Source organism: Toxorhynchites rutilus, chromosome 1 (assembly GCF_029784135.1).
Source record: "Toxorhynchites rutilus septentrionalis strain SRP chromosome 1, ASM2978413v1, whole genome shotgun sequence".
NCBI lineage: Eukaryota > Metazoa > Arthropoda > Insecta > Diptera > Culicidae > Toxorhynchites > Toxorhynchites rutilus.
In genome coordinates, this window is record NC_073744.1 from 162714193 (window position 1) to 162740744 (window position 26552).

The window sequence follows — 26552 nt, forward strand, 5'->3', positions numbered from 1 at the left end:
TCTAGTATCAGACTTGCCTTAAAAATCTCGATGAGAGGTGGAATTAGTTTTAATTCTCCATTTTGAATTAGGGCTGGAAAAATCCCATCTGCACCTGCAGATTTGTAAAGTAGAAAGGATCTCACCTCGTTTACTACTCTGGCCCTCGTGAAGACTAACACTTTCAGGTCTTGTGAGGTACTTCTGGGAACTTTTTGTGTCGCCATTATAGCCAGGATTTGTATCCGAGTGGACAGATGTAGATCCCGAAAAGTGAGTCTTTTCAGTAAGTCTAGTACTTCTGAGGGAGTTTTCGTAAACGAACCGTCGTCCTTTTTAAGGGAACCTAACCCGTTCGAGTGGTCTCTTGCCAGAGTCTTATTGAGTTTAGCAACGGTTGGAGTACTTTCAATGCATTCGCAGTTATATACCCAGGGTTTTCGTTCGGGTCGTCTCAGTTCTCTGCTGTACTCAGTTAGAGCCATTTTGTATTGTGACCAGTCCGAAGTAATTTTTGCTCTGTTGAACAGTTGCGAAGCTGTTCAAGCCTTTTATTCCATCAAGGAACGAACCATCTTGTTGAAGAAACTCTTCTTAGTGAGCAATTGCTGTTGTAGGTAGAGACTATCGTTACGTTTAATTTTTTTGAAGCTGATTCGAGCTGCTGAATCGACCTTATTTTTGAGTTTAGAGTTTTTGACTCGAGTTCAAGGGAATACTGATCCCAGTTGGTTTTTTAGGGATCTCGGTATTCTGTCTGAACTGTCATGCCACCATCCCATTCAAAAATAATGTGTCTATGATTAGGAAATGATTCAGAAACGTGCCAGTTATGAATCTTGTCAAGAATAACCGGGCTACACAGCGTTAGGTCTAGGACTTCTTGTCTGATTGCGTTTATGAATGTTGGTTCATTTCCTTTGTTAGCAATATCTATGTTGTTTAACGAGAGAAATTCTAAAAGACACTCACCTCGGAAGTTAATGTCGGTACTTGTCCACATTGTGTGATGAGCGTTGGCATAACATCCGATGATGACGTCCTTGTTGATTTCCCTACAGTAGTTAACAAACGCCGCTACCTCTCGTGGCGGAATCTCAAGAACATCGCCAGGAAAGTAAGCCGACGCAATTACGATGTCGGATCTTCCTTTGGCGGTTGGTACTTCCACTCTGATTGCGACGATGCTCCTTTGAATGAACTCTGTAATAGGAAAGCAATTAATGTTTGCATTTAATAAGACAGCAGCTCTTGGGGAGTCATGCTTGTCATCGTAGAACAACTTACATGAACCTGTTCGAATAACTAGTATTCTACCTTTGTGAACCCCCTGGATAACACGCTCGAAGCTGCTTTAGCGTGATGGAGGTTTATTTGCAAAACTTCAGTGTTCTGCATTAGGTTGGGTTGACCGATCCGGGGGTTTATTTGGGAGAATCGGAACCCCATCTGTTTTGCTGAAAATATGGTCAGGTTTTTTGCTTGTTCCAGTGTCCATGTTCGTTTTGGATCTGGTGTGATGAGGGTTTGAAGAAACTCAACCTTTTTCACTTAACGTAGTTGAAGTTCTTACCCTTTTTGCGATTGCCGTTGAGTTTGAACCGCTAGGGCCAGGAACATTCAGATTGTCAAGTTTCTTGTTTTTCGGAGAAACTTCTCGAGGAAACTTCGGTTTACCAGAAACCCTGCTGACGACTTTTTGAACATTTTGTGGCTCCTCAAGTTTGGAGTCACTGGGCTCTGAAGACTTCAGATTACCTGGGTTTTTGGAGTTATGAGGTTTCTCGTTTCTTGGCACCAGCACACTGGAGTTTTTTTTTTTTGAGTTGTGGGCCTTATTCTTTATAACTATCGTCCGTTATAACTATCGTGCGAATGTTTGAATTAAAAAAATTATAGGAGGTTGGGTCCAAGATACGACCGCATTGTAGACGTAGAACTACGCTGTTATTTTATATAAGTCGCTTGTTTATACCTCCGGATATTCTTCTATAATGCTGTGAAATTTTCGAAACAACTGCTTAGTAGAATAATCTTTGAAATGGTTTTTCATTGTAGAATCAGTTGACGATAATTGATTGATGATTCATTCTTGCCCTCGCAAAACAATACACAAGCTGATCGTATGTCGCAATTTATTACATGTCAATGAATTGAAAATTTACCTCGAACGCTATTCCGGTGGCCTTTTTCGCAATTGACATAGACTCGGCTACAGTCGATGATATACATGTTACACCAGCACCATTATTTCACATCTCATAACTAGCAAAGTGAATTGGATTGCTCAACAGTCCGATGCCGAATGAAAGTTTGCCTCAGCGAGATCCACTGTTTATAATAAAGGCAAATATTCCCCTTGATTTTTCTACTTTTCCTTCGTTCACGGCGACTTTAAATCCTACGATTTCCCCTTCGTTGGTCGTCGATAAGCTGCTCGTTATTGACAGCTCTGTTCGGGAAAGCACACAAATGGACAGAACAAATGTATGGAAAAATGAAAACGCCTAAAGTTTTCATGAATTTTAACCATTTACAAACCAGGGGATTCTAATGTATAGCATATAAAACAAATCTTAGGGAATTTCCGATTCATTTAGTATGTAAATCGCTAAAATCCGTTCGCGGCAAAAATAGTTATTAACATTAACATTATTTCATAAAAACGTGACCTGTTTTCTGATTTGGCACCCTTAATGAAAGACGTAGTTCTACATCAAAATCTGCTCTACACTGTTGGAAAAACTTCACGGTTATTATTGAATGCTCAAAATATCAATAAATCAATATTACACATACTCAACCATAATGATCGTTCTTTCTAATGAGAGATGACGAATTGTAGTTATTCTCACAATGTTACAACATATTTGGGCCAGTGACCTCAATTTACATTCTATGGTTTCTGTTAGTTTACTATTAAAAATGGAAATAAAAAATTGCTATTCATTTAGGACAATCGGAAATAGATTTACTTACCTTTTGCCATGTTTCAATGGTCCTGCGGGAGCTATGTCGGGAATGAGAATTGAACTTGTGACCTTGAGCGAGAGAGGTATGGATGTTACCACTACGCCAGATCGCCTCCACGGATGAACTCTTCCGGATTCTAAACACACGGTGGCAGCCGTAATAAGGTTGTATACAATTCACTTCGTTTTCACCGTGAAGTGACGTTCGTGATCAGGCCCTTTGACTGATACTTTTGAAGATTTCTTCGCTTCCTGGATGATTCGTTGATCCGTTCAGCTATCGGTCTCTCGACGAAAGCTTCCTCCGGATCTGTCAGCAAGCGAACCGTGAGCTTTGTGCTTGAACGCAATTTCCCGCACGACTCCCAGGCTTATTCCGAACTTCTGTGTAATCTTCCGCTGTGAAATCTGCTGCAAATAATCCTGAACAACAAGATTTCGAACTTGCACGATGATTTTCTTTCCACCCATTTTGATTTTGTTGAAAACTCTTTGTGAAGACAACAAAATCCACTTTCATCGACAGAATAGCTAGAATATGCTGCATTTCGGAATCTGTTCTCATCTGGCAGGACGAATAGTTAGAGGTCTTAGGTTCGAAACGACGTTCATTCTTGCAAAGTCTTATTGCCTTACGCACATTATCGGACGGGCGCAAATCAACGGTCATCTGTGCTGCGATTACATTAAAAGGATTTCTCTATCACTTCTAAGCTCCTAATCTGCGTCGAAGAGCTAATTTTCATAATATACCATGAATTTAATTTATTGATCTAAACGCTAATTATTGGTTTTATTGTTTTACATATATGTAACTTGGGTATCTAGTAGTGTAATAATCTAATCCTGTCGCAGGCGGACCGGAAGATGCGCATCTCAGATCATGACCAACGCGCGCCCTAACGACGATGACTTCCACAGAAACACAAATGAAAACCTCTTCGCACGCGTTCAATGTGTGTATCAGTAGTTACCATTATATTATTCACACATCCATCTTTTTCTCTCGTCTTTCCTCGCTCTATACAATAATAATAACAAATATATATATAGGATAGCTAGTGTGTAATAATTGTGTTACTACGAACAGAAAAAAAGTAAACAAACGATCAACGCTTAGCATATCATCATCATCATCCTCGCATTCACTCCTCTCTTTATCCTTAAACTTTATCACCGAAGAGACCGACTTATGAACAGCAACAAGGTTTCGAAAAGTTCGCCACCCTCGTCTGTCTCTTCCTCTTCCTCTCTCTCTCTTTCTCTTTTTTTGATCACTCCATCGAGAAGCCACAATTCGTTAAATCCTAGTCAAATGTTTTGTTCTCTTACATTCTAATCTTACTATGTTACTTGCTGTTTTGCTGTTTTGTTTTATTTTTATGTGTTTCATGCGTTCTAAGGCAGTTGTCTTTCAGCTTCTCGTCGTTCCGGGGGGTGTAATCACACTCTAGTGGCGAAGATTGTTAGCACACGCACACACACATACACACACAATAGCGCACGCACTACACTGTTGTTGTGGTTAATTTGAGCAAGAATCGATTGTTAACACTATAGGCTGAGAGCTGTGGTCACGCGCTCGGAGCAGGAAAAAACGGCTGAATTAAATTTTAAAAACTATAAACAGAACGAACGCAAATGCAATCTAGCACTGAGCAATCAATTTAAACAAATGTTATAATATGTTTAAGCTTACACTAATCAATATACAGTTCGATCATTAACTAGTTTATGCAAGAAGAGTCGGTGTTCTTCTTCGCTTATTGTGAGATGGATATGGGGGAAGATTTAGTTTAATGAGGGTACTCTGCATTATAACTGTTACAAATATCACAAAGCAAGAGATAATGTTCGTATGTGGTCTTGTAGGAATAGTAGTAATAGTAGTGGTAATAGTAATAGTGTTTGTTTCATGTAGCCTTACTGATATAATAATAGTCGTTGTTGTTTGCTATTCCGCTTGGCTTTCAATCGTCTCGAATTATGTCAAAGTATCGTGTTTAGCTTCGCTTTGTTTCTTTCCTTGTTATTAATGATTTTTATCTAGTTTTGTTTTCCGTTTTTTTGCAACAAACACAGCAGTCTTGTGCCTCACACACTTCACTCACTCACACACGCACGCACGCCCTCGATTCATTTACAAAGAATCCCGATGCCACACCCAGGTGTGCTTGGTGTGAGCAAAACGATGCGAGAGCCACTGGGACTCGAGCAGGTTGAAGCGATCCTCACTTAGGTACAGTGGTTTACCACGCCTGTTATTGGGGAACAGAAGAAAAAAAAGGAATGTCAGCTGTTGGAAGGAGATTTGTCGGCTACCGTGTCGACCATGTCTACTTACTTCAAATCTCTATCCTCTTCGTCGTAATCATCCAAATAAAGGGAGCCCCAAAGGCAGGCACGACGGCCGCGGATGATGATAATGTAGGTCGACGTCACCACCAGGAAGATACCCGTTCCTCCACCGCAGCTAATGGAATGCTACAAAACAGAATAACAGTTAAGTGTTAATAGTCACCGTCGTGGGTTAATGCAGACTGAGTACGAAATTATTGCCACACTGTATGTCACCCATATAATCAGGTTTCTCAAATGAAGAAACACAACGTGGTTTGAAATACGCTACAAGTGAGCTAGATTCTTTTGTATCGTACACGAAAATTACTCACACGTATGAAATTACGTGCAGTGTGTGAGCACGCACATTTTGCACGCCATTTACTAATACTAACACGAGGACCTTTATAACATACTTGATAAATGTCTAAGTTCGTTGGTTTGACTTCACGATGGGTAAACAATAAACCATCCATTGATGGAGTAACTTCTTTTTTGCATCAGAAATCATGCTTTCGTTTCTCTTTATATGGACGTAGAAATAAGATGCGTACGCGGGTGTAAAATAAGCGTCAGGGGGAAATGGAATTGTGGATTGAAGTCAGTTGAATGAAGAGGCAGATTTGTAATCATTAGTCGAGTCAGTTAAAATAACCACTGACTGGACTAGTTCACCAGTCATCCTCGCTAGTCAACGCTAGTCAATTCATTTTCTAGTCAAGTCACTTTTTGTTTTGGGCGACTGCCGAAGCAATTCTAGTCGAAGCGAAGCTACTGAGAGTAGAGTCGGTCTTCATTTTTCACCTTCGAAGATTTCGGGCCCTGTTGAAAGTTCTAACCCACATTGATTATTAAGCTGTTTATCACAATCAAGATCGTAAGTAATAAGTTTGACTTGTCACAGCTACTATAACTATTTCGAAGCCACCACAGAGTTGTCCGTGGTAACATCTCTCCCTCCTTATTTTGGCTTGGTGCAGCTTCAACCTTGACGACCTAATCCTAATCAAGCTTTGAAGGCGAGCTTGATTTTTTCGCAATGTTTTCCGGTATAGGATGAACGGGAGTAAGTAGTTGTTCAGGTTATGTTTCTTGTTCACGAAACATACAACTAATTGATGCAATATACTGCACATGTTTGTGTTTATTTATTAATTTATTTCTCTATTTATTTCATCTGACTTGGTTTGTCATATTGAAAACGGATGGGAAAAAGCCAGAGTGGCGTAAAAACTTATTATCTTGACATAAACCATTGTAAAAAAACATACAGATGAACAATAATGGTGGTCAAAACATCGATAATCAATAAAAAAAAAACAAAAAGTTGGCATAGTTCATCGTAGGAAGTGTCCGGCAATCACTCTTAATCGTGTAGTCCTCGATGAATCCGACGACGCTTCAGCTTCAGCAGAAAGGTTGAAATCGAAGTATCCATAGAATGAATTGAATCGTGCTGTCAGGAAGCGAATTTGATCATGTAACCCGTAGTTTGCAAAACGGGGCCCAAGATGAAGAAAACTTCTTGACAGTACTCCAGTACTTGACTCAGTACTCTCAGGAACATAAATATTCAGTTCCGCGAGAATACCAAGACAATCTATTTCATCCAATAGCACTTTAGCTGTAAACATCGCCTGGTTAACCTTGCTTCTGGAATCAAGTGTTTCCAGTCCTAGTAACTGACATCGAGCTTCGTAGGGTGGAAGATTGATTGGATCATTCCGCGGAAGATTACGCAGGGCATAACGGACGAATTTCTTTTGAATGGATTCAATCCTAGCAATCCATAATGTGTGATAAGGACACTAGACAACCACGCCGAATTCCAGAACTGATCAAACAAGCGTGCAGAACAACACTTTCGAACTGGTTGGATCGCGAAACTCATCGGAGATTTTCAACATGAATCCGAGTTGCTTATTAGCCCTGGTAATTATGTCCGAGTAATGCGACTTAAACGTTAAGGCAGTGTCAAGCGTAATTCCAAGATCACATATTTTTTCCACACGTAGCAAAGGTTGAAAATCGATCATGTATGTAAACGTTATTGGCTTGAGTTTTCGGTGAAATGTTATAACGTTACATTTTGGAACACTTAGTGTGAGATAATTTCTTGTGCACCACTCTACAAAAGTGTTTTTCAGTGGCTGTAGACGTAAGCAATCAGCTGAGCTTCGAACTGTAAGATACACTTTTTCACATTATCCGCATAGACCATAGATCCGCATAGAGCGCATAGATCGAATACCGGCTGGGAGGATCAATCCGATAGGTGACGTAAGCGACAAACTGAACAAAATCGACTTTTTGGTTACGACGCATTCTACACAGTGTAATACGTATGCCCAACATGCGAACGGAGATTTTTGTAAAACATTTGAGCAATTTCGAAAAAAACGTTTTTGTATTTTTACAGTTTGAACACAAACAAATGGAATCATATTTGGAATGTGAGGATTTTACATTAAAACGTTTGATGTCCACGTAAATTGGCGTAAGCATTTTCCAAGTAGAATAAATATTTTACAATTCACAAAATCTCTCACGCTCTGATTTTATTCTTTAACTTGCTGACCCGGCAAACTTCGTCACCCCAAAACTCTGTTTTTTTGTTATCAAACATTCACGTTTTCTTACTAAGCGCAAGTTCATGAGTCCAATCGCAGAACTGTTCATTGATTGATCTTCTAATCGACCCCGTTGGATTTACATTTACTAAAAAATTCCTAGTACTTCTACCAAAACTTATCATTATAATATCAGATTATTTTCAGACACAATGCTCGTTCAAGATTTTTCAACCACTAGCAAAAAACACGTTTTTCCCTTAGAGAGGGGGAGGAGTGTCTATTCACCATAGAAACGTTACGTGCCCCCTAAAATCTTCACATGCCAAATTTGGCTCCATTTGCTCGATTAGTTTTCGAGTTATGCAGAAATTAGTGTTTCATTTGTATTTGTGTTTGTGTGTGTCTAAAATGAGGCGGGCATCACACAAGTGAGAAGCGATGTTTATTATCTATTTGCGCTCACTTGCTTCGGAGATTAGCGCACTTCGTACCAAGAGAGAATACGTGTTTGTTATGAACGCGCGCTGATGCAAATTAAACTCCATTGCAGCGCTGCGTATATTTTCTGAAGAATGTTCAACTGACCCGATCATTCCGGATGACTGCATTCTACTTCACAATGTTTTGTGCGATCGTATTGATTTGCGCCTTCCATGTTTCACTTCAAGCAACACGTTGTGGTTGACATTGATAAATGCTTCAATAACTTATGTTACAAACCAGACCCAGTTCTAGCGATGAATACCTTCGCGTAGACTCTGTCTCCAGTTTGAAGCTGGATTGATGTCGTGATGGAGATGGCTGCAGTACTCTGTTGGAACTTCAATGCCGTGAAAAAAATAATAGCCGAAACTATACATACCCTCACAGCCTCGCAACACTCTTTGTCCTTGCAGCAAACTTGCTTCAGGCATACGATCGTACCACACAGCAAACAGATCGAGCTTTCCTTGGGAACGTTCATGCACTTCAGGCAGGGCTGCTCATGGTAGTACTGCAAAATACAAACATTTTTTCCCAAATTAGTACACAACCCTTTCCAACTTCCCATCCCAAATATTACCGTAAACAGTCGTTCATATTCCCTCGGCAGTTGAAGCAGCTTCGGCTGCTGCCACTCGATGTGCTGGCTCACGATCAGCGATCGTGTCGATTCGTACGTCGGACGAATTTCGCGCAACTGATCGCACCAGAACTTGGGCAGCGCCAGCTCCGTCCCGGGCAGGAAGCACAGCGCCTTGCTTGCGTTGAACTTGTCCAGATCCATACCGACGGTGACCAGCTCCAGGTAGTAGACCAGCCTGCTGAACTCCCACTGGGGTCCCGGAATCTCCGGAATCGGCGAGCCATAAATGTGCAGCCTTAGCAGAGCGGCCACACGCAGAAAGGGAAGACACAAACGCTGGAGGCTCTTCTCGAGCACGTCCAGCTCGAGTTGCCGCCGTGGTGACGATGGCGTCGAAGATTCGTCGCCTCCATTCGGGGTGGACGGCGATTGGCTGTCGCCGAACTGGTCCATCGAGGAACCTCCCGTCATGAGGACACTATCAGAGCGGATGTACCGACAGCGGTCCAGGTTGTTCAGGATGAATGCCATCGCGGCACCGATGTGCGAAACACCTTTCTCCCGCGGCACGACAGCCGAGGAATACTTTTCCACCAACTGATTGCACTCCTCGTCCGTCAGGTGGGTGCACAGCTGGAGTACGATCTGATAGTACAGCAGGTTGTACGTTGCCTTGACGATGCACGTGAAGTAGGCTGTAAGAGAACAAAATGAACCATTGCTACGATCGACTTCTAGTAATCTCAACTCACCTTGATCCAAATGCAACGGAGCGAGCAGAATGAACTTCAGCATCAGGGCACACGGATCGCTCAGCAAAGCCGGAATGATCTCGCTAGTGCTATAGGAAGGTACCGGAGTTGTCGTCGCATGATTGTTATCATCCATCCCTGGCGAAGACATCCCAAGCGTTGCTGCCGTGGCAGCCGCCGTCGTTGAGCTTGCGCCACCCGTCTCGTCCTGTTGGCGCTGTGCTAGCTGAATCCCGCACAGGGTAGCCCAAGATCGCCACGCTGGCCAATCGTCGCCCACCTTGAAGCGCATCGGCGAATCGTCGTTGATCATAATACGAACGTGCAGCGACAGCACGTGAAGCAGCGGAACAATACAGTCCCACTTGGGTTTATAGCGGAGGTCCTTCTGGGTACAGAGCGACCCACCCCACTGGATTACCTCCGATTCCAGGTTGATGCGAGCGATCGAGATCACAAAGGAGAATAGACTTTGCAGGGTCACGGGATGTTTCTTAATGTTCCGCTGGGTACAGCTGGTCATGTTCTCCATGGCCCGGCCCATGGCGTCGTAGAATTTGGTGGTCGTCGGTGGACGTTTGTTATCTTTAATGAGGTTCATCAGTTCGTTGACTAGAGTGGGCTGGGCGGGTGAGGGTGCCCGTATTAGTGGCGTTGGCCGATCTAAGGTGGGACTCAGCGGGAGTACCGAATTGGCAAGCTGACGGCACACGGGACAAAAGAACTCACCCCGCTCGACGTTCAAATTTTGAGGCCGAGCCGATGTGTGCAGCGACTTGAGGTACGAGTCCTGACAGGTTAGATGAACGTGGTGTCCGCAGGATTGCACATGGACGCCCCCTTCCCAACCGATATTGTGCGACAGGAACCAGGATGTTGCACCAAACTTCCACTGCAACAGATCCACCCGTTTGTTGAACTCCGACACTAGTTTCACATTTTTGTCTAGTCTTATCCTATCTTCGTCGTTCAGCGGCAGCGGACAACGATCCTCGTCCTTCCGCCGATGACCCACGATACTGCTGGACTCCACCAGCACCACTAGCCCGATCGGATTGGACTCCGTACTCGGCCCGGTCGTATTGCAAATAATACAGTCGTACTCCTTCTCCTGGGGCATCTCGATCATCTCCTCCTCGTCCTCTTCGTCACCCTCGAAGCAATCCATGTTCGAGGCCGCCTGTTCCATGAATGCCTTCTGCCGGTTGGCGAATTCCTCCATCATCTTCTTCTGACGCTCCTTCGCCCTCTTGCTTCGTTCCTCGCGTTCCTTAGCCTCGCGTGCTTTCTGTTCCGCCTGACGCTCTCTTTGGTTCGGCCACAAGGTGTGTCGAATTTCGTTGATTTTGCGGGCACAACCCTCGTCCAGCCGGGCAATCTTTCGCAGCAAATTACCGATGAAAAACGGCCCGTCCCCGATGCGAGACTCGGACACCTTGATCCGATGCGGCCGGTGACTAGAAGAACAGCTACTCGAATCATCCATATCCTGATCCATGAATTCGTCCTCCTCCTCCTGTGAGTCGTCCAGCGAGAAGCTATCCAGTGCCCCACTGAGTTGGGAGTGTAGCTTCAACAGAAGCGATAGAATGCTCTCCTCGATCAGCACCGTGTCGGGCTCGTGTGAGTGCTCTCCAGGAGCCTCGATGTTGCGACGTTTGTGGCGCGTCTGTCCCGCCGCCGCCACCATCTGGTGCACCAATTGGGTGCTGGCACTACCGAAATTGGTGGAAGCGGTGCCTCCAGCGCTGGCAATGGTAGTCGTAGAGTTGACCGGCGGTGCCGGCAACTGTGGTCTACTAGGAACTGCAACCGGTTGAACACGATTGAAGGGAAGTATGAGACCGACGTTCGAGGACACCGAGGACGAGAACATGGTCGTGTCCGGGGTGTTCGTCCGCATAGCCTCACTCACAGCCGAAGAAGTTTGTGTCGGAACGATCGAAAAATCATGGCGAATCACCAGCTCCATACTGCTCTCGTTGTACACCTCGCTGGTGACGCGAGGAATCGCCACGGCACCCGGTCCGACGGGCGACGTATGTGCCGGCAATGGAAGAGGACCTCCCGAAACGACCATCGCACCATCGCCACCATGCTCGTTGTTGTGGTAGCTCGGAAGGGTGAGCGCTTGTCGTTGACCTATCGGTGGTAACGACTGCAGCCCATCTTCCACGATCATCCGACCCATCTCCTCATCATCTTCGTCATCAATCCTTCTAGCGAGCGAACTTCCTCGGACCACCGACAAATCCTGGGGGATAGCAACCTCCCCTCCGCTACTATTCAAATGCTGCCCGTAATCCGTATCCACACTACCAACCAACATCGGTAGCGTTTCACTCTCCGACAACTCCCAATCCCCATCGCTATCGAAGGTAGGCGTTCCCGCGCTCTGATTCTGATAGTTCGCCGGTAGAACCTGCGGCTCTCCCGGTAGCAGCGATATTTTCTTGATCATCATCTTCAAATTATCGCTCAAGCAATTGCTCGGATAGCAATTCAACAGCTCGGGTACCCCATCGCGACCTTCCTGTGCCGCAGCATGTCGGCTGCGGCTTGTCGTCCCCGAAGAACCTCCTCCTCCACCACCACACTCCAGCTCGTTCCCGTTGTCCTTATTCTTCTCGCAGTTGTTTACAGCCATCTCCAGCAGGAAGACCGCCATCGCCAACATATGTTCGGACACATTGTGCGTGTGGACGGCTCGGTAGAAAATTGCCAACAGCGTCGCGTGCAACACTCTCGAGCTCAAAATACTTCCCGGATCGCTGTAAACCTTACCACAGGAACCCGGCAGCCGGAACGGCGGCCACAGGCTTCCACTTTTCGGCATTTTGGAAACCCCCTTCACGTACCCACTGAACCGATCCATCGAGTTCTGAAAATCTCTCCTGTGAACCGCCCTCAACAACACATGCAGCGGATCATAGTACTTCTCCCATACCTCCCCAATCGGCATAAACAAACCCTGTTCGAGATTCTCCGACCCCACCGGCGGCGGCCGATACACCGACAGATCCTTTAAGTACTTCTCGAAGTTCCTCGTGTGTGCATTCCCGATGATCCGCTCCGGCATCAGCTCCAGCAGCTGACTGTGCGTTTTATCCCCCGTCGCCAGCAGCGCACTAATCTCGATGATGCACTGCGTCGTCTCGTCATTGCCCAGATTCACCCGCGAGGTGATCAACGTCGCCAAAAACGTCAACAACCCCTCCAGCATCGAATCTTGCTCCATCTCCTGGGGCGCACTGAGCACCCCCATCCCGAGCCACTCGGTCACGCCGAAGATCGAAATGCAATCCGTTAGGAACATGTTGGCGGGCAGCTGGGTGGCGCAGATCTGCAGAAAGAACAGATCCATGTCCACCATCGAGTTGCAGAAGTTCGCCTGCAGGTACGTCATCGCCTGGCCCTTGATCTGCAGCCCGTTGCGGACCCATATCCCGGACAGGATCTCGTAGAAGAGGCTCTGCAGGAGGAAGAAAGAAGAGAAACGAGAGAGTAGATCAAGTTCCTGTACACATAAGTCATGAGTCAGTTAGTCATTTGCAAACAAAACAATCATGCCCTCTCAAATTACCCCAATAGCATAACGCGTTCGACAAAAGCGTGGAACTCAATCAGATTGGTTTCATACGATGTGAGTAGCGATGTCTGGTAATCGTTCGATTCATCGATTAGTCACATATTTTCTACAAAAAATCGAAGCGAACGAGTAATTTACGTCGATTAATCGATCCAAGTTCACTCAAATCTTAGTTTTTTTAGAGGTATTTCACTATCTCTGCCATTCCATGTCAAACCGATATAGAAGTTCTCAGATTATCGTGAAAATTGGTAGTTTTGTTACTTATCACAAAATATAAGACCTTTATTTTTGACGTAGGACTACGTCTCTCATTTCTATACGGGGGTGTAAGTTCAAAGTTTAGAAAACGATAGCGTTACCCCGGAACAACAATATTTTGAGCGTTAATACCTCTTTGTCGACTGAACGAAATGGTATGATAGCCACTTCATTCGAAAGTTGAAACGTCTACGCTATGCCTAATAATTTTTCACCCGAAAACTTGTTTCAATAACTTAAAAAATGCTTTGAAAACAGAATATTGAAATCACACAAATCTGTATATAGTCTGACGCCCACTCGGAAATCCATTTAGTTGTGATTGGAAAGCGACGGAAAGATGGTCTGGCTTGCACGCCTAAACACTATGCTTTTCTCGTCTAATTTCTTTTCTTTTTTGCAGCCGGACCGAACGGAGCCTTTAATGAAAAAGGAAATGTTGATGACAATTTAGGGGCTCAGAAGGAACGAAGTCTAAGTGATTTAATCGTTTTCTCTTCATCAACTTTTTCTTTAGTTAATAACTCAACTTCAAAAACGTTCCAATTTGAGTTTGCAATAGAATCCAATAGATGAGGCTCTGACCTATCTTCCACATTGTCAAATACAGCTGAGAATGTGTTTGCAGCTAAGTTATGACCGAAAGAGAGATTCGATGTAGAGAAATCGATGATGTCACTGTCAACTCAATTCGATACAGATTGTTTACAAATGATGACATTGACATTTGATTTGTATGTGTGGGGGCTACTCGCCCGTTTTAAAACATAGAACACTTTGAAGTAGCTCGGTCGCGCGTATCTTAATCAGCTAGAGTACCTTCTCAGGGCAAGAGACGAATCAACTGCAAACGTTTAAAGTCTCTATAATTCCACAAGAAGAAGAAAAAAGGAAGAAATCCATTTAAATGTGACTACAAAGTGACATGAGAATGCTCTCGCCAGCTCACCAAGCACAATGTTCTTCTCTCCCACTCCCCTTTCTTTACTGTAGCCGGACTGAACGGTTACTTATTGATTGCTAAACCAACGGTAGTCCTACGTCCACTTTGCGGTTATATCACATATATAACCTACTTCTAATTCATTGTTTTTATTTTTTAGGGTAACCATCTCCATTAAGGGTGGCCGGAAAATACAATTTACTCCTTTTTAAAAAAAAAAGACTTCTAACTGGTATGATGTCGGCAAACATATAAAAAAATATTGGCGGAATTTGAAAGAGCATATTTTACTCCTCGTAGTGTGTGACTTTCAAAACTATGTTATTGTTTGTGTTTGAGTAAATTAAAATTGGAATCATGAATTTTTGGGTGAAAAACCATCAATAACTTTGAGTAGGATTAAGATATTGACAAGTTCTGTATCGCAAAATGTCAGTCTTGATCATCTCTAAAAGTTGTACGAAGACAGTTTTGATGTAGGATTTGAAATATAAAAGCTGCTGCTGTTAAAATAATTAAACCAAACCTCATGTCCCGTGAGACGAATGTATTGAAAAGATTAAAACCTCTTAAAAAAACAAAGAACTGAACTGAACTCGTGTACCGTATATCAAATTACACGAGAATGACAAGGATGAAAGGATTAAAATTCAGAATCGCATTCAGATATTGAGGTGATAAATTCGGGTTTGTTATGATGTTTAGAAGGTATTATTATTCAACGAAATCGTAGAAATTGTTCTTACTAAATGGTTCCAACGTTGACCTATACTTAATGCTTCTCACTATTCAAACGAGTAAGACAGAGCTAAGAACAAGAGTATGCCAGATGTCGATTATTATACATAACAGTCAAGCTTTATAGTAATTTATTTGGTAATTTAAGTAAGTGTAAGTGAAGTGAAACCGTATATGGAAGTGATGTTCGTGATCAGGCCCAATGTCAATAACCATGGATTCTTTTTCATTCAAAGGATAATTCTTTGCCACTTGAATATGATTTTATGCCTATAACTACCTCGGCTGGCTAACAAAAATATAAAAAAATCGAAGAGTATGTTTCAAGATTCAAGAACTTTTGATATTAAATTCATTTTTTTAACTCTTTATAAGTTTTCTTAACAACGTCATATTTTTTTCCTATAAAGCTCATTGATTTTACAAAAACTTTAACAAATATCGTAAGTCTCAGCCAGAATATGAAGTAAAGCGTATCCTCTGAAAAATCTCCGAACACGAAAAAGGTTTTGTATTGTGTTCACGACAACCACCAGCTAAGATACTGTTGCTGGACAAGGACACAGCTGAGGAAAGTGAATTAAAACTTGAAAAAAAAAAATCCGCAGTTGTTCTGCCATTTAAATTATTAAATAACTCATCTGGAAATTCCAAGGAACCTATACTATCCTTTTCCTCAGAGCGTCTTTTGTCGACTAACCAAACTAACAATGTGCATATGAGATAATCCTCGTTTTTGTTGGTCAACCAGATACATCCAGCTACGTGTAGGTGGGAATACGTTTAATGTTGTAATGGAACTCATTAACGACATCATTTTTTCGTTCGAGCACACAAACTGTAATGTCATGACATTGCATGCATTTTGGCCTGGCAACAGCAATGGCTATGTCGGTGTTACTCATGATAGCGTCTCGCAAGTAAATGTCGACCATGGATTGTTGGTACAGCTCACGACATCGTCGAATAACATTGTCCTGACCGCGTCGAACCATCCTACGACACACACAAAAATCCGTCGAGTGCACTCTCTTGTTTGTTTCGTCTCCTCTAACCACATGTTCGTAAGTATTAATTCAAAATGAGTAATGTCCATAATGAATCAAGAACCTGTGGCAGGATGTATTAGTTTTATGTTTATGCAATATATGCCTTGTCTCTTCAAAACGGCGGGGGATTTTTCGTCAAAGAAATTTATCTTGATTTGCACTGTAGTCACACAAATTCTAAAATTTGCCAGTCAGAAAACACTCAAGGCGTTTCTTGGGTTTGGGCATAAAACTAAGTACTCATAAAAATGACGCAAATAATGCTGCGTTGAGACGGCGAACGTTAGTACCATTGGAGGAAAAGACGGAGAGTGTCGTATGATACGTTAATGTCAACGACGAACTTCAAATTATTGTTTTTTCCTTCAAATCACAATTTCCTACGACGCTGTGTACATTTCGTCAGTGATGCGTTTGTTTTTATATGAATTGAAGTTACTTGCGCATGTGTGGATGGAAGAACGATGAAGCGAGCGTAGCGCCATCTGTCATTTGACAACGTAAACAAATTCGTTAGGATAAATTATTCGGATATTGTTTATACAAACATCATCGCAATTAAAAATAGGGCATAGGGTTGAAAATTTGGGGTATATGTACGATATGTCATCAAAATCGGTCGAGCCGTTTCAGAGGAGTTCGGCCACAAACACCGTGACACGAGTTTTTTTATATATAGAGCCACTCCATGTGAAACCGATACAGTGGTTCCAGATTTTCGTCAAATGTGGTAATATTGTTCTTTATCGCAAAACATTAGACCCTTTTTTATTCTTTTATTAGGGTACCCATTCCCATTTTAGGGTGGTCCAAAAAGTCAACTTTTTCCACTTTTTCCCAAAAAATTCATAACTTTCGAACCATTGAACCGATTCAGATGATCAACATATCGAATTGAAGCTTATGAATTAGTGTTATTTGGAAAAAATACTATCTTTTGCAATTTTTTGGATTTTTGTTTTTATAATTATTGATTGAGTTAGTTTTTCATAGTTTTCTCGGTTGAAGAAAAAGGGCGCTATATTTTTTCAATATTTTTTTTCTGGAAAGCTGAGGATTTATTACATAATATATATATCGATATTAGAGATGCATTTATTTTCGTTTTTCAGATATGATTTTTCAAATTTAACATGTTTTAAGACTTCGTTCAATATTCCTATGTGACTAGACTAGACTTATGCGACCAGAATCCAATTTCCCCGCAAGTGTCATATTTTGGCTTCAATTTGATATGTCGTTCATATGAATCGGTTCAATAGTTTAAAAGTTATGAGTTTTCGAAAAACGTCATTTTTGGATAAAAGGAGAAAAATGATTTTTCGGACCACCGACTTTGAAAAATCATATCTCCAAAACGAAAATAATAATGAAATATATAAAAATAAAAATATTAAAAAATATAGCGCCCTCTAGTCCAAAGCCATGAAAACAATAAAAAAACGGTTACAATCAATAATTACGAAAATAAAATCGTCTTTTTTGCAGGTTAAATAAAAAAAATGAAAGTCTAGCTCATTGGCTTTAATTTGATATGTCGATCTTCTAAATCGGTTCAATGGTTCAAAGGTTATGAATTTAAAAAAAGCCATGAAAACAATAAAAAAACGGTTACAATCAATAATTACGAAAATAAAATCGTCTTTTTTGCAGGTTAAATAAAAAAAATGAAAGTCTAGCTCATTGGCTTTAATTTGATATGTCGATCTTCTAAATCGGTTCAATGGTTCAAAGGTTATGAATTTAAAAAAAGTCATTTTTTAGGAAAAAGTTGATTTTTCGGACCACCCTAAAATGGAAATGGACACCTTAACGAAAAAAATGGTCTAATATTTTGCAATCAAGAACAAAACTACCACTTTTCATAGAAATCTGAGAACCATTATATCAGTTTGGCATGGAATGGCTGTGTATTAGGGTGCCAATGAAAATTGTCATCTCGAATTTCAAAAAGTTACCACATAAAAAATGTTCACCGCCCCGAAAAAAACACCCTATGCAAAATATCAGCTCGATCAGACTTAAGTAGTTTTTTTTACACAAAAAAAAATCGAGATGACACTAGATCTCGACGTTTCATGCAATTTTAAGACATTTGGCATCAAAAAATTTATTTTCGAAAACCCCTATTTCCTTGGTTGACTTTTCGATTTTCAAAAAACTCAAACTTTAACCGCTTCGCGCCACTCTCCCTTAACCCTTTTACGTACAACAGCGCGTCTCACTCGATATGAAATGATTGTGCCAAAACGTACAATATCGAGTCTCTCTCGTGGTGCGCTTGCATATCACAAGACACTAAGACACTCAGCAGAGTAGTGAAATTACTCGATGCGTGACCCATCGAAGCGTTTGCATTTGGTCCGCTCCTCTGAGAATCAAATCGCGGGAAGGGGTTAAATCCGATTGAGCTGACATTCTGCATATGGTGTTTTTTCGAGGTGGTGAACATTTTGTATAGGGTAACTTTTTGAATTTTAGGGTCGATTTTTCACCATACATTCATTGGCAGCCTACTGTATATACAGGGTTTTCCAACTTTAAATTCCGAAAGTAAATTGAAATAAAACACACTTGGAATTCGAATTTCGATGAAACTTTAATTCAAATTAAAGTTTCGTTTATGCCATTATGTGTGAAATACAACATCATTCAAATGTCCACCTAGGGCTTCCTCGCACACCTTGATCCGGAACAGGTAATTTTCGATGACTTTTCGGCACATATTGTGCGGTCATAACTTCACGAATGTTGTCTTTCAAATGTTCAAGAGTTTGCGGAGAGTTGGCATAGACACGGTCTTTCGCATAACCCCACAAAAAAAAGTCTAGCGGGTTCAAATCGCATGATCTGGACGGCCAATTGGCATCACCAAAACGCGAAGTTATGCGTCCCTCAAATTTCGTTCGCAATATGGCCATGTTCGGTCGTGTTCTGTGGCACGTAGCGCCGTCCTGCTGAAACCACATGTCATTTGTATCCATATCTTCAATTTGTGGCAAAAAAAAATCGGTTAACATGAGGCCATAGCGCTCACCATTCACAGTTACCGTCTCGCCGTCCTCATTTTCAAAGAAATACGGCCCGATGACTCCACCAGACCATAATGCGCACCAAACAGTGACTTTTGGCGGATGCAATGGCCTCTCAACAATCACGTATGGATTTTCTGAGCCCCATATACGGAAATTTTGGTTGTTCACATAGCCATCGAGCTCGAAATGTGCCTCATCGCTGAAGAAAATTTGATGCTGTTGTTCGTTCACCCAATCGACGTATGCCCGACGCATTCCATGGTCACCACGCTCTAATTTTTGTACCAGTTGGACTTTATATGGATGTAGGTGCAAGTCCAAATGCAAAATTCGCCACAATGATGTGTTTGACAAGCCCAATTGCTGAGCACGCCGTGGAATCGAAACATTCGGGTCATCCTCCACACTGGTCGCAACAGCAGCAATATTTTCGGCCGAACGCACATTACGATGATGCACAGGTTTCACAATATCCGCTACGGATCCAGTTTGTTCGAATTTACGCACTACATTAGCGATTGTTTGCTCTGTAGGCCGTCCATGACGACCAAAATCCGTCCATAATTCTCGAAAAACATATTCCGGTGTTTCATCATTTTTATAGTATAATTCAACAAAATTAACACGTTGTGCGATGCTAAAACGATCCATATTGTAAAATGGCAGACATTCAACTAACGATATGACGCTTTGGTTGACAGCTATGTCAAACGGTTGTCAGCGCAGGGCTGTATACTTTCGGAAGCCCGAAATGGAAAACCCTGTATAGAAGAAGATAACATGAAACAAACATAAAGTTTTATATAAGCGTTATCCTGGATTAAGGGAGAAGGGTGTTAATCAATGTCCACGCTTATCCACGGAGGGGGGTTGAGGGGGATAAAATGATGCTGAACAGCCCATTTAACTCTTTGCGGTCGTAATAGATTGTCTGCATATCTTTTGTGCGTGGACCTGATTTGTAATTCGTCATTTTGTCTCACCCAAGATAATGCGAACCACCTGTCGTTCGTATCTTACACTGTTTAGAAAAGACGAATGAGGTGTGCCAAGACGATAGAATGCAAATTAAAACATAATTTCAACAGCTTTTCAGTTGTGACCGTTCTTGTAGTGAAAAATTTAATGCGAGTGACAAAAATATCAAAAAACTCTCCGCAGATAATACTAATCTGCAGATGTCTAAAAAGCAAGATGTCTCTTCGAAAACCTTTTTGCACGCACTGGAATTCGAGACAGCTGCAGAAGAATAACCACATTCAAAGATCAGGACACCTAGACACTACTAATGAAAAATCCGCACTAGAAAAAACATTATTTTTTACCATTTTTACCAAGTTCTGCAATCTTAAACTTTTTGCATCAATTGCAAAGGATCGTGTTATCCTCTTCCATACAATACATGTTTGATACGGAAAAGTTAACTTTAATTCATATATACTTCAATTTCGATATGAGTCATTTCGGGTAGAACTCTTAGCTTGTGTTTCAAATAAGTTGGTAAAACAAATCATCCGTAGCACTTGTGACTCGAACAATTACAAATAAAAATAATTGGAACGGTAAAAATTTCTAACAAATTAGTAATATAAGTCTAACTAATTATTTCTCTCAGCTGCAATTATTTCAAACAGCTGGAAAATATTCCATTAGTTGATGGACGAATAATTTCAAAAATCGGTCATCACTAGGTGTGAGTGGAAGCTGAAATCGGACTCCGCTCCGGTTCGGCATAATTCGCATGAATCATTGAGCAAAACAAAGGAAGGCACACAAAACACACTGCCTGACCCGTGTCTAATGAGGCGGGAAAGAGAGTGAGTGAATGATCATCACTCATTCAAACGGGTCCCTTCCTTATGCGCAAAGCAAAACGCGCACAACGCGTTTGGTCTGTTGTCAGCTGGTGGTAGATGTTTCAGCAGCCATATAGGCACCGATCGTCGCACATCAGAGGGGCGCGTAGCATTTTTCGTAGATCGTGGTGTGCGTTACAATGCCGACTTCTTGATTCCATTTCAGCTAACGACCCTTCGTGACCGCCGTCGGCGCTGGCGCTGATAGCAGAACCTCGTCGTCACCAGAAGAAGTGCGCGCGATCGCGGACTTCAGAACGAAACGAGTCCCGCCGAGGAGCGGTTCGATGCGCGCTTTTCTCGTCGCTTGTATGATTGTTGAGTTACGCGTGAAAGGTGAAGTGAAAATGGGCAATGAAAACCTATCGTCGTAATCAATCGCATGATTATCATAGTGGTGGAAGATTCATAGTGAAGTGATTATAAACGGGAAGTGTAGACTTTGAAACGAACGGTAAACTGGACTCGAACACCGAGATCAGCTGGTGCGTCAACCGGTCTTGTTGTTGTAGTGAAGACCTTCGTGGAAAACTGCAGCACAGCACAAACAGTGAAAGAGATCTGAAAAGGTAAACTATCGTCGGGGAGGGGGCTGAGAAATGTTAGTCAGCAAAAATTGGTTCAATGGTCATCATCGAAACAGGGACGGTCGGAGGCGATGTTTCACATCGGCCGTTAGTCAGCGCTGGAAGAAAGCGCAAAACATCACGCAGTCTCCCCCACCAATGCTCGAATTGACGACTAGTCGGAATTGAATAATTTATGGGTGACACCATCAACCGAACGTGCCGCCGAAAGACGAACGGACGAATTAGCTTAATGTCGCCGCCGCCATAATAAATGTATACACACAAACCAACGCAAGCGTGCTAAAGTCGTGCTTTGCGGGAGCAGCAAAAAGATGCTGCATCTCGAGCCAATAATCAACAGCAACACCCGCTACTTATCAGCGTAGCAACTGGAAGAACTGTTTGGTGCTGAATAAAGAAGAAATTATCGGATAGGTTGAAGTTTTCCTGAGAATTGGCAGATCGAGTTCAGCCGATGTTATGAACTTCTCACGACACTGAGTGTAAAGTAGATTTTCCCGCGATCGCATTACTTTTGGGGTCCTCCAAAATGATGAATTGTTTACATCTTTATTAGCTGTTTTTGTATCAAATTCATTTTGTCATAACAATTCATGTGAAGAGTTCTGCCTTACACCGATTTACAGGTAAACTTCGATATAACGTACCTCTTTATAACGTACCCTCGATATAACGTCACTCGATATAACGTACACATTTCCAAAGTGTTAAGGAAATTTTTTTTGAATATTTTTTTCTTAAAAAACAATGAACTATCTGTATTGTGATGCTAAGACATGTTTTGTACCTTTGATCAATCCCGAGATCCGAGATATAGCTGGTTTTCGATTCCGGATTCTAAATGAATTAAGCTTTAATAAACAGTACGAAGGGGAACATCATGAGAAAGGCTGGCTTCGCCTTATAATTGAATTTATTCAACTACTTTACTGACACAGCAACACAATAATGTATTATAGGCTACGTTTGTGAGTCCTTTATTATGCTTCGATATAACGTACAATTTTGAAAGTGAAATGTACGTTATATCGAAGTTACCCTGTAGTTAAAAAAGATATTTAGTTTGAACATAAAAGTTACTGGTACTTTATTCGATTGGGAACTACAGGGTTTTCCATTTCGGGCTTCCGAAAGTATACAGCCCTGCGCAACCGTTTGACATAGCTGTCAACCAAAGCGTCATATCGTTAGTTGAATGTGTTCCATTTTACAATATGGATCGTTTTAGCATCGCACAACGTGTTAATTTTGTTAAATTATACTATAAAAATGATGAAAACCCGGCAAATGTTTTTCGAGCATTATGGACGGATTTTGGTCGTCATGGACGGCCTACAGAGCACACAATCGCTAATGTAGTGCGTAAATTCGAACAAACTGGATCCGTAGCGGATATTGTGAAACCTGTGCATCATCGTAATGTGCGTTCGGCCGAAAATATTGCTGCTGTTGCGACCAGTGTGGAGGATGACCCGAATGTTTCGATTCCACGGCGTGCTCAGCAATTGGGCTCGTCAAACACATCATTGTGGCGAATTTTGCATTTGGACTTGCACCTACATCCATATAAAGTCCAACTGGTACAAAAATTAGAGCGTGGTGACCATGGAATGCGTCGGGCATACGTCGATTGGGTGAACGAATAACAGCAGCAAAATGCTGAATTTTCGCATCAAATTTTCTTCAGCGATGAGGCACATTTCGAGCTCGGTGGCTATGTGAACACCCAAAATTTCCGTATAAGGGGCTCAGAAAATCCACACATGATTATTGAGAGGCCATTGCATCCGCCAAAAGTCACTGTTTTATGCGCATTATGGTCTGGTGGAGTCATCGGGCCGTATTTCTATGAAAATGAGGACGGTGAGACGGTAACTGTGAATGGTGAGCGCTATGCCCGCATGTTAACCGATTTTTTTGCCACAAATTGAAGATATGGATACGGATGACATGTGGTTTCAGCAGGACGGCGCCACGTGCCACACAACACGACCGAACATGGCCATATTGCGAACGAAATTTGAGGGACGCATAACTTCGCGTTTTGGTGATGCCAATTGGCCGTCCAGATCATGCGATTTGAACCCGCTAGACTTTTTTTTGTGGGGTTATGCGAAAGACCGTGTCTATGCCAACTCTCCGCAAACTCTTGAACATTTGAAAGACAACATTCGTGAAATTATGACCGAGATACCGCCCCATATGTGCCGAAAAGTCATCGAAAATTACCTGTTCCGGATCAAGGTGTGCGAGGAAGCCCTAGGTGGACATTTGAATGATGTTGTATTTCACACATAATGGCATAAACCAAACTTTAATTTGAAGTAAAAAATTTCATCGAAATTCGAATTCTAAGTGTGTTTTATTTTAATTTACTTTCGGAATTTAAAGTTGGAAAACCCTGTACAATCGACCCATTTACGACCCATCTTCCAGGCAATACAGGGATTCCAGTCTGGGTGTATTGAAACGATTCAGTTATTTATTTTATATCTTCATGAGACAAGATCTGACCGATGCCAAGGACCGGATCAAATAACAATCTAAAGGAGCAATGCCTGGGTAACATGGCGAAGGAGGTAGGATCTCCTAGATAATTCTTGACAGATCTATGAACTGGCGTTGTAAAGATGTAAAGTTATCTTGTGTCTATTTTCCCATTCTGCACAAACATATTAATTGTATTCGATACCAGTGATAGTTTCAGTTTCATTGTCATCAAAATGCTTATCGATGTAGCATATTGTGTGTAAGCTTCGACAAGCAAAGCATGACAATCAGCTGCGCTTTAAAAAAAATACAATAAAACTTCACGCATGTGGTGATTTTCCGATACGAAACTCGACATTTTCAATTCGAATAAAATATTGATTGTTTACAACTTCAAACAAATGAACTTTACTACGTTTTGAAACTGAAGTACACGTCTCTCAAATACATTTGCTGTCAACTTCAACATAATGTCAACATTACGACATTTGCCACATAGAGCAATTCCACGCGAAATCAGCCGGCCACTGCCCCGACTACTCAATTTCTTTTTTAATCTTTGTACATATGGTGTTGTTTTGAAAGATAATAATAAAACCAAACCAAAAAAATCATTATGAAAACATCTACCGATAAATGTAGGAAAAAATCAATCCATTTTTTTTTTCAATTTTCCAGTTAGGGGTTCTCCCTTAACCCTTGCATTACGGCAGTGTGCTCCGCCGGAGTTCTACCGCTGAAGGGAGCACTGCGCCGAAAAGTATGCATATCGCGCTGGTGCGATCGATGTGCAGTATCACCCTGATGTCATCTATAGACGATGCTCGTAGCGAAAGGGTTAACAAAGTTTGATGTATAGCAATTCCACGCCAAATCAATCAAACACAACAAATTTTGATTTTTTTTAACTTGGTACTTATGATGGAAGCTACCCGAAATCACAATTTTCAATAGTATATGATAACTTCAAATTACGGCTGATTTTTGAAAAAGGCGAATTCAAAATCATTGATCTTTCTTTTAAAAAAAAATTCCAAATTTCAGATTGAAATATGAAAATCAATGAACTATTAAAATTTAATTTAATATTAAAAACTATTATATTTTAATTTTAGGTAGTTTCCATTATAAGCACAAAATTTTAAAAAAAATCGGAGAGGGTCGTGTATGCGGTCGGCTGTTTCGTCTTGGAATTGCTCTGTATAGTGGTGCAATGTCGGACTCATCAAAATGGAGATATGTGTTTTCAAAAAAGACGGGTGGTTAATACCGGGGACATAATCGGAGAGACATAGAATGCATAGCGTGATCATCAGCTCATTCTCTATTACATACTCCGTTATCGAGCACACTACAGGAGCCTCAATCCGGTTTGAAATAAATGAAAATTGATAAACGATCGGAAAAAATATATAACCAATAAGATATTCACCATTCGTCAGTCATCAATCTTACGACCTGACGGCAGCGGCAGCGAGGCTTTCCAAATGGCCTTTCTCAAGACTAGCAGTTTAGTTTGGTTTTATAAATTCGCCTTTTTCAAGGCTAGAAACAATGAACTGAGAAAGTTTAGGTTCTCTATGATTCAAAACTTCATCGTCATCATCAAAAGTCCGAACACACACTTAAATTTACACAAGCTCTCTACCGACAAAAAAAACATTATAAAAATTAATTTGCTCTTTATTACATACGATATTATTTTGGAATGCATCGAAATTTTAAAAAAAACAGTCCGAAGAAACTTTTGGTGGCCCTGAGACCGATGAGCTTGTGCGGTTTTTTTGTAGAAGTTGCTAAAGATGGTTGATACATGATTCATTCTTGTACTCGCGAAAACAATACATGGGGTTTTTGTTCTTATAAAAATTTTCTTCTAGATACCCACTGCTGCCACAAGAGATTCTATTTTTGTTCCACCATTTTTGTTATCTACCATTGACAACGAATAAAATCAACAATGTTTACGTGTGATTGGATCATACACAAACACTCTCCATCTAACGGTATGAAAACGAACGCGGTACATCTTATTGATCATTTCTCTTCTGGTCTGCTTCTGCGCATTAGTGCAAACTCTGCATTATGTTTGCTTCGTGTATATTTTGAGAAAACACGGCAGCGAAATAGAAACTGAGATTGGCCAGAGCGGGCACAACATTTACAGTGCTTTTGCTGCCAGCCGACGACATGCATCAACCGCTGACCAATCGCGACTAAGATGGTCACAACCTGGACAGCATCCGAAATCGGAGGTAGCTACACGATAACTGTTTGCCAAAAATGGTTGCTTTCGAAAAAAAAACATAAGGATGAAGA

The 26552-nt window shown here is 41.6% G+C and overlaps 2 protein-coding genes across 3 annotated transcripts in view; one reads left to right on the top strand and one right to left on the bottom strand.

The window, feature by feature from the left end:
- Positions 1-3690: 3690 nt before the first annotated feature.
- Positions 3691-26552, bottom strand: part of LOC129763218 (E3 ubiquitin-protein ligase Ubr3) — a 184028-nt gene continuing 161166 nt past the window's right edge. For both annotated transcript variants that reach the window (XM_055762100.1, XM_055762099.1), the window contains exons 9-13: positions 9683-13154; positions 8928-9625; positions 8727-8858; positions 5296-5435; positions 3691-5209 (exon numbers count right to left, since the gene is read on the bottom strand). In XM_055762100.1, coding sequence (XP_055618075.1) covers positions 5092-5209; positions 5296-5435; positions 8727-8858; positions 8928-9625; positions 9683-13154 — 4560 coding nt within the window. In that variant the 3' untranslated portion in view covers positions 3691-5091. The remainder of the gene's footprint in view (positions 5210-5295; positions 5436-8726; positions 8859-8927; positions 9626-9682; positions 13155-26552) is intronic.
- LOC129763220 (uncharacterized) overlaps positions 21249-26552 on the top strand; it is a 40526-nt gene continuing 35222 nt past the window's right edge. Inside the window, exon 1 of the mRNA XM_055762101.1 lies at positions 21249-21722. The gene's annotated coding sequence lies outside the window, so the exon portion shown is untranslated. The remainder of the gene's footprint in view (positions 21723-26552) is intronic.